The 9,720-nt window shown below is 37.2% G+C and overlaps 1 protein-coding gene across 1 annotated transcript; it reads left to right on the forward strand.

Annotated features, from left to right (window-relative positions):
* The first annotated feature begins 365 nt into the window (after positions 1 to 365).
* myl2a (myosin, light chain 2a, regulatory, cardiac, slow) lies at positions 366 to 4,506 on the forward strand. The gene is made up of 7 exons (XM_067405932.1): positions 366 to 450; positions 1,132 to 1,224; positions 2,995 to 3,070; positions 3,709 to 3,813; positions 3,912 to 3,990; positions 4,089 to 4,137; positions 4,229 to 4,506. The coding sequence occupies exons 1-7, from the start codon at positions 448 to 450 to the stop codon at positions 4,331 to 4,333; spliced, it is 510 nt and encodes a 169-aa protein (XP_067262033.1). The 5' UTR covers positions 366 to 447; the 3' UTR covers positions 4,334 to 4,506.
* Positions 4,507 to 9,720: the final 5,214 nt, after the last annotated feature.

Below are 9,720 nucleotides of genomic sequence, written 5' to 3' on the forward strand. Positions count from 1 at the left end.
AAGAGGCATCTTCAGTTCACTTCTGCATGATGCTCGACCCCGATGCGCTGTAAAAACATGATCAGGTACGACTCTCTGAAAGTCCATTTAACTTTACTGGGCTCTCCAACCAAATCCCTGAAATAAACTCCACAGGAAGAGAGGTGAGGAGAGATCTGGACAGGCATCACCACCAAACAGCTGAACGCTTCTTCCATCTGTCCTCCAGAGAACAAGTCCTGTCATTCTAAACCACTGTTGTTCCTACGTCAGGCTTGTGTGTGTATGAGTATGAAGGATCATCATCTACCTGTCACTTCCTAAACAGGGCATGTGTTATTTATATCGGCCAGTAGACAACAGCACGGCTAATCTACAAAAGGCCATCCATCCGCGCCCCATTGTCCAGCTGCATTCGGGATCCCCTCATTGTTCTGTGCGCCTCCGTCCGTCCGTCCCGCAGCGGTCATGGTGAGTAACCAGATTTACTGGGGATTTAGAGATGCTTTGGGAATCACTGGGGCTGGATGGATATTGGGATTCTGCTGGATTTTAATTAGAGATAGACCGATATATCGGTCAGAGTGATTAATCGGCTGATATCTGACCATTTTCAGATGATAAACAGCAATCGGTCAATGGACATTATTTTCTGTTTACAAAATGTTCTAATGTCAAATTAGTGTTCGTGTCATTTTTTTGTGAAAAAATGATGTAAGAAATAAAATAATCATCGTTTCCCAACTGTTTGATCACAAGGAAGAGTCACATTTAATCATGCTCCAATATAACAACACATAATAACAAATATATATTAATATATGAAAATGCGCTGTATGAAAATAGGAACGAAACAGAAAATTATCGGTTCAGTTTACGGACATTTACTTAAAACTGCGTAATTCAAAATACGGTTATAAAACACCTGTGAAAAATCAATAAATAAAATTCCTTCATTTTAACACAGAATATACTCTCTTTTTTCCCTTGTTGACAAATTTTGAGCGATGCTGCGAACTGAATCGTTGAATCTGATTGTAATTCATTCATTGACGTTTGAACTGAATGAATCGGACTTTAAAGCAGTTTTTGTTACTGAAGTTTTAAAGCTAGTTCTTTGGGAACATTTTTCTGAACGTTTGATTTCTGCAGGCACCCAAGAAAGCAAAGAAGAGGTCGGCAGAAGGAGCGAACTCCAACGTCTTCTCCATGTTTGAACAGGCTCAGATCCAGGAGTTCAAAGAGGTCTGATCGCTTTCCTTCACGTCTGTCTCTATATCAATCTCAAAAAAAGACCCTTTTTCTGCTATAAAGAAGCTTTAGTGGTTCCATGGATGTTAAAGGTTCTTCATGGAACATTGATGCAAAAATTTTTTTAAGAGTGTAGCTCATCTAAAATTAATAATCATTTACTCAAACCTGTATGACTTGAAGACAGTGGCTTTCAGACTCCAAAAACACAAACTTGGCTCATAATAGTAGTCCATCTGCGTTGTTTCAGGTCTTTTGGAGTCATGTGATGCTCTGTGTGAGAATCAGCCCCAAATTTAAGTTGTTATTCACTTCCTGTCCAGTGCAGCTCTCAAATATCATTCATGCAGGTTCAGCCAAGCTTCAGTTTTTGCAGTTTTAGCTTAGCTAGTTAAGTTTATTTGGCTTTCAATCAACTTAAATAACAGGTGCTTTTTGGTCATTTTTGACAGAAAAATGTTACAATTTGTAATTTTTTTTAGATATTTTTTGCTTCATTGGGAAGGTACGAAACTTGGTAAATGTTTTGGCACTTGCTATGTGAACGCGCAAAAAAAATCATGGACATGATTCAAAAAGGTTAAATGGTCCTGAGAAGAACAGTAACACTTGTGCTCCTCGCTGTCAGAAATGAGCGCATTGGAAATGAACTTCATCTAGTGGAAGTGTTCGGTACTGCGCCCAAACCAAATCTTACTGAAAGCTCATTTTTTGAGATATCAACCTTAACCTTATCAAACTTGTTTAGATTTATGGCTTTGATTTTCTAGCAGTTGTAGAGTAAAACATGCTTTGGAAAATATATATTTTAAATAAAAATGTACATTTGTGCATTTTTCATAACAATAAACTTAATCTTCAATAACTTTATATAAACTTTTTATTTTATTGTTTTTTTTTTGTTTTGTTTTTTTTTACTTTTTCCACTCCCGCAATAATCTGCCAAGTGTGTTCTTTAAAAAGAGACCAAACGTCAGTCTGTGATACAAATAATTCAAGATTTATTAGAGTTTACATTGGAAATTTCATTTTATTTTGCTCAAAAAGTGAATAAATGGATTATAACTACTGCATGAATATTATTTAGTACCTTCGAATCCCCTAAAAATACAAAATATTAAATACAAAACATTATCAAAGTAACATATAGAACAATCATTTAATTTCAATATTTCCCAGGGAGCACCGGAGGGTATTTTCATTATGGGATGAACTGCTCCTTTAAAGAGCGCAGCTGCTGGGACGTGCGTCGGGAGTGTGTCTTTCTGTAAAGCTCCCTGTGGAATCTGATATTCCCGTCTGATCCCTATTGAGGGCTGAAATATATATTTATAGAGACACTCCTTAACATACCAGATTCACTGAATTCTGTTAGGATAACTGGCTCATGCGTGGCATTGTGTGACGGGAGCTCGACAATGTCTCAAATAGTCTCAAATCCTCATCCGATTCCCACAAGACCAAATGATCTGACCTGCTTTCCACATTCAACGGGAGTTACATCTTAGATGAAGCTGATACTTCAGCAAAACATACAGAAAAGTTTGAAACCGTGTTATTTCAGTATCATTGATACTATTATAGTTTGTGATAATATTTCAAATTCATTTTTATTTTATTTAATTTCAGTTAAAGGTTTGGTAATTTCGAGGGAACAAATTAGTTTAGATTTCCTAAAACGCAGGAAATTCTTAATTTGGTGTTAGTTAATGATAATAACCTTTTCCTCTGGGATTAATTTGTTATTCTTCTCTCTTTTTTCAGGCATTTACCATCATGGACCAGAACAGAGACGGATTCATCGACAAGAATGACCTGAGAGACACATTTGCAGCTCTAGGTTCGTTACGACAGGATTTACACCTCCAGAACACAAACGAGATCATAAAAAATAAACATGCAAACATGCAATATCCTTCTTTTTCTTCTTTATAAGAAATAATAGTTTATAGATTAATTCAATCTGAAATGTTTAAAACTTTAATGTGAAAAGTAATGCTGTTGATATGTAATTTTATGCATGTATATATATTAATTGAATTGTATTATTTACATTTTAGTTTAAAAACTTTAAAAATACAAAATTATATATATATAAATGTTGTATTTATTTTTATTCTAGCCTATACATTATTAAAGTATTATATTTTAATATATATATATATATATATATATATATATATATATATATGATTTTTTTTTAATATGAAATTATATATTATAACTCTTTAAACTGTTAATGCATCGACCTTGATCATCAGCTGTTTTAAACAATCAGCCAGTAACTGATAGCGAAAATAATTGCTTTTTATCGGCCGATACCGATTATTGACTGATAATTATATTTAATAGTCAAATATATAACAGAAACTTTGAAAAATGGTACGTCTGGTTAGATTTGATGGCAACAAGTGATACAGAACTAACAGATGTGTTGAATCCCATTTCCCATCATGCTTCTCTTCCGTCGTTTAACAGGACGGCTTAATGTGAAGCAGGAAGAGATTGATGAGATGCTGAAGGAGGCGTCGGGGCCGATCAACTTCACCGTGTTCCTCACTATGTTTGGAGAGAAACTCAAAGGCAGGTTTCTTCAGCATGGCTTTGAACATGTGACATGTTGAAAAGTTAACTCATGATCCGTCAATCAGAGGGTTTGATGGGGATTTGTTTCATTACAGGTGCTGATCCAGAGGAAACCATCCTCAATGCCTTCAAAGTGTTTGATCCTGAAGGGAAGGGAATCCTGAAGAAGGAATAGTAAGTTATTTTTAAAATTTATTAAGAAAGTAAACAGTCAATTTTGAGTTTATTTTGACCTGAAATATGATTGATTTCACTGAACCGTTTCTCTTCAGTGTCACTGAGATGTTGACCACACAGGCGGACAGATTCACTGCAGAGGAGGTGAGGCGTTTCTCACATGTACATTGCAGGTTGATGCTGATGACTGACAGTTGCCATGGATACAGTGACAGCACTGTCGTGTCATTTTCAGATGGAGCAGATGTTCTCGGCTTTCCCTCCAGATGCTGCGGGAAACCTGGACTACCGGAATCTGGTCCATATCATCACTCACGGAGAGGAGAAGGACCAGGAATAGTTCATTCAGTCCTGCTTGTACACGCCCACTGGTTTATAATTGACAGGCTTGAAACTGAGTTCCTGAAAGTTACAGATTTTTTTTATGATATTCTGTTTGCACCTTTGGCATGTGACCTGTCAACATTTACCTACAAAATATTGTAATGGGTAAATAAATAAATTGACATGAAATATTGATTTGAGTGTAAATTATTTTATTGTGTGAGAAGAAAGTGTTGTGATACAAGAGACATGAAACTAGCACAGCAAGCAGAAGTCTATGAGTAATCAAATATATACCTACCATATATATATATATATATATATATATATATATATATATATTATACATGTTCATGTTCATATATGTTTCCTCCATAAGGCATAATATATTGAATAAAAGATTTAAAGGTGCAGTAAGCAATTTCTAAGAAACGCTGTTGAAAGTGGATCAGACACTTGTAGCCAATCAGCAGTAGGGGCGTGTCCACTCGTGATGGGGGAGGAGAGAGTGAGCCAATCAGCAGTAGGGGGTGTGTCCAGTCATGATGGGGGGAGCCAATCAGCAGCAGGGGGCGTGTCCACCTGTGATGGGGGAGGAGATAGTGTGAGCCAATCAGCAATAGGGGAATAGGGGGCGTGTCCACTTATGATGGGGGAGGAGAGTGAGCCAATTAGCAGTAGGGGGCGTGTCCACTCATAATGGGGTACAGGAGAGTTTTAGCCAATCAGCAGCAGGGGGTGTGTCTACTCATGATGGGGGAGAAGAGAGTGTGAGCCAATCAGCAATAGGGGAATAGGGGGCGTGTCCACTCATGATAGGGGAGAAGAGAGTGTGAGCCAATCAGCAGCAGGGGGCGTGTCCACTCATGATAGGGGAGGAGATAGTGTGAGCCAATCAGCAATAGGGGAATAGGGGGCGTGTCCACTTATGATGGGGGAGGAGAGTGAGCCAATTAGCAGTAGGGGGCGTGTCCACTCATAATGGGTTAGAGGAGAGTGTGAGCCAATCAGCAGCAGGGGGCGTGTCTACTCATGATGGGGGAGGAGATAGTGTGAGCCAATCAGCAATAGGGGAATAGGGGGCGTGTCCACTCATGATGGGGGAGGAGATAGTGTGAGCCAATCAGCAATAGGGGAATAGGGGGCGTGTCCACTTATGATGGGGGAGGAGAGTGAGCCAATTAGCAGTAGGGGGCGTGTCCACTCATAATGGGGTAGAGGAGAGTGTGAGCCAATCAGCAACAGGGGGCGTGTCTCCCCATGATGGGGGAGGAGATAGTGTGAGCCAATCAGCAATAGGGGAATAGGGGGCGTGTCCACTTATGATGGGGGAGGAGAGTGAGCCAATTAGCAGTAGGGGGCGTGTCCACTCATAATGGGGTAGAGGAGAGTGTGAGCCAATCAGCAGCAGGGGGCGTGTCTCCTCATGATGGGGGAGGAGATAGTGTGAGCCAATCAGCAATAGGGGAATAGGGGGCGTGTCCACTCATGATGGGGGAGAAGAGAGTGTGAGCCAATCAGCAGCAGGGGGTGTGTCTACTCATGATAGGGGTGGTGCCTGTGAATTTAGGGTGGAGCTATCAAGATAGGGGTGTGATCCTTTTGGGTCGGGTGTGTTTGTTGTGGTGATTTCAAATAGCAACAGCGTTTCTCAGAAATATTCAAGGTATTTCTTTTATTTTTGTCCTATGTTTAAATTAAATATTTTGGAAATATCGTTTCAATTGATAATCTTTTTTTCCTAGACCCTCGATATCACATTCTGCCCTGTTTTTCTTTTGTAAAATCCCAAAAGCCAGTTCCATAATGACATCATCCTCCAGGAAGTGACATCATTTTTTGGTGGGAACACAAGAGCACGCATGTTGGTGAGTAGACGTTGTGTATATAATCAAATTATAGCTGAGTAAATTGTTTTATATCGAGCAGATTCATGTTTGAAGGTAACAGAGTTTTCTTCAGAACAGGATGTGACATCAGAGAATGTCATCATTGGATCATCATGCCCCTCACTGAGTGACTCTCAGAACAGGTGGCAGTACTTTTTCCTTCTGCTGGGATAAAGTCAAAGCCTGCGGTGTTATTTCTGTGTGCGGCCTGTAATCTAATACAGTCTTAATGCGGCGGCCGAGACAATGAGCAGCTCTGTCTGATCCCGCTGTCATTAACAGCACTGACGGCTCGGGACGTCCCATCCAGGACAGACGCTCGGGTGTCTGATGTCCCACAGGACCTTGATTACCTCTGTGCAAGAAAAGGATGTTCTTCCTCAACATTTTTGTCTTGTTTTCCAGTACAAATATCTAATTATTTTAAAAAATCAAGACATCAAAATTACTTCAGATATTAAGTCTTGTTTTCTACAATAATAATAATAATAATATCAAAATTAAGCAACTTTATGCTTAAAAAACCCATCTGCAATGGGTACACTTAGAAAAAGTTCTATACAGTATATAGAGTTCTTGACACATGTATCTGTTTAATACAACACTGTCATTTTATATCACAGTACATGACTGAGTTCATGTGTCAAGTGTTCCCACTTCTGTCTATCTCACACAGTGTGTCAGTGTTAATCCAGGGGCTGGATGGGTTGGTATTGTTGGAAACAGACCGGAGCCGAAGAGCAGAGGATTATGGGTCAGGAGCTCCTGTTCCTCAGTCTATTTTAAAGAGTCACAATCCTTCTGCTCCAGAACATCTGTATGAAAGAGGAAGAGCTGAAGATGAAATTGCATTTTGTGACTTTCTTGTAGTTTTACTCCTGAAACATTATGAAATGTACATATATAAAACCTTTTTACTGCCATTTTGTTGAAAATTAAAATTCATCAGCAATCCTTCTTCCAAAACGTGTCTTACCCTGATTCACTATGCTATGCCTGTTATAAGTGTTTATATTTTAAAGATGGGATGGTTTTCCTGGGAAATTTAGAGAAGAGAGAAAAGTTGCTCCCGCTGCTTTGACAAGTGTCTGATGAATGGCAGAGGTTAGTCGTCACAATGAGCGAGAAAGGCTGACATGGAGCTGCTAAATCTCCAACCTCTGGGGAATTACCCATTTTAAAGGGGTGGTGGATTATGATTATGAACTTTAGTTAGTGTGTAATGTTGCTGTTTGATCATAAACAACATCTGCAAAGTTACAACGCTCAAAGTTCAATGCAAAGAGAGATATTTTCTTTCACAGAAACGACTCGTAGGGACTACAACGAGCTTCTTCCCGGATTTGTGACATCACAAACCCTAAAATTTACATAAACCCCGCCCCCGGGAACACACAACAAAGGGGGCGGGGCCATGTTGGGCTGCTTTAGAGAAGAGGAAGAGTTGTTGTAGTCGAGTGTTGTTGTCATGCCGTCATTTTACGCCGGACTGCTTCACAAACGAGGGTCAATTCAACACAAAAGATGAACTTGCAGAGCTTGTAATAAAACAAGAATCAACATTAGCTCAGCTTTTCAGAGACTGCTAGAAGAACTGAGGGAACTGATTTGATGATGGTGTTTTTATTACTCAGCAGGTGAGTAATACTATTCACTATAAAGCATTATCTATTGTGAAGCTCATGTTCATCCACACAGTCACGCAGAGCTGAAGCAAAACCAAAACAATGTTCTTCCACAAAATGCACCATCATTGACTTATATTGTTTTTATTTATACTTAGCAAATTACATTTATATTTGCTGTAAGGATTAAATAAATCATTATAACTGCTATTTAGTTTTAAATAATACTTTTATTTTCAATGCGAATTGTGTCATAATCATGTTCTCATCCACACAACATGTGGACTATTTACAGAAACACCATCTTATATTATTATTAAGTCATGTTTAAATTTGACACATCTGATTGATATATTGCACTAAAAATTTATCATTTTTGTACCATGATAGAGGAGTACTTCATTACCCAGAATGCTCAAATTTACTCACTATATTATACATAGAATAAAACCCGGATGTCAATATGTATTTGTTCCCCCTCAATTTATTCATATAATGTTCTAAAAAACAAAACTTTCATGGTGCTGTATATAAAAGATATTCTACATATCAGAGTGATATTTTGCTACTGTATATGTTTTGTTGTGTGACTGTGTTGAATTTCTTTGAATTTCTGTAATTCAAATTCACAGTCATGAATAGAAAGAAGTTGAATTGAAAGGAAACTCACTGCCCATGACAAACACTAGAGGACAGCACAGCTCTGAATATCCTTTTCATCAGAGGAGAAACACAATCTGAAACTCACTTATATAATTTGTAAAATATATTTGAATCTCTGTTTTTATTTGTCCAAAGAATTATAATGAAAGAACTTCTAATAATAAAAAAAAATTCTAATGGAAAATCATGTTATTTACCTCTTAGACACAACAACAACAACAACAAACATTTTATTTCGGTCCTTGAAATTAATTATTCATAAGAAAAAAATGTGCATAATAATTGAAAAAGGTGTAGGCTGAACTGAAGCCACTGCTTTTTATGCTACAAAATAACAAAAGAACAAACAAAAAAATGTCAAATAATAATAATACAATAGTTTAAATATAACATACTCAAATATTTCATATTAAATTATATAATTATTTATCACCTTGCTTTTAAACATCTTCTTGAATTTACAAAGTGATGTTCACATAATTCCTTGTCACAATTATAACATAAGTTTACCCCTTTGACAGATGTATTTCTACTTTTTATATTGGTTCTTGCCCTTATTTTGTTAAACATACTCCTCTTAATTTATACTGACTTTCTCTTATTGTGAACAGCCTCTGGATACAGTTTGGAAGTAAATTATTATATACCTTTTACATTACCTGTGCAGTATAAAACATTTTAAAGCATGCAATTTTATAAACAATTTATTAGTTGGTTCATAATAGTCAACGTTTTTTATAATCCTTGTAGCTCTTTTTTGTAACATATACAGATATTGAATTTATATTAGTTTTATATGTACGACCCCACACAATAAATCATGTATGGAACTGTGATGAGTTTTCATTCAAAATATGTTTTGTTCTATTTAATATTGCAATTGGTTTTGTGATTTTACTTAATTTTTTACGTTATTTATATGTGGTTTCCAACACAGTGTTCTTTTGCTGTTATGGAGATAAAATAAAATTGTGTCACAGTGTCAGTGTGGTTTACTCAGCCTGTCAGTGTTCTTTATGCAATCTAACGAGAACAGGATGCTGGTGAAACACCATTTCCTAAAAGAGGAGATGATGAAATATGACGCTGAGCATCTCTCAACATGTTTCCTCAGCCATACTTCACAAATGACATGATAAAGCCTCATTCTTTTTGGCATTGATGAGGAGGATGTGGTTAGTTTCCATGAAAATAATGTTAAAACGTATTATTTATATCAATATTAT

Source organism: Chanodichthys erythropterus, chromosome 13, assembly GCF_024489055.1.
Source record: "Chanodichthys erythropterus isolate Z2021 chromosome 13, ASM2448905v1, whole genome shotgun sequence".
NCBI classification, from domain to species: Eukaryota; Metazoa; Chordata; class Actinopteri; order Cypriniformes; family Xenocyprididae; genus Chanodichthys; species Chanodichthys erythropterus.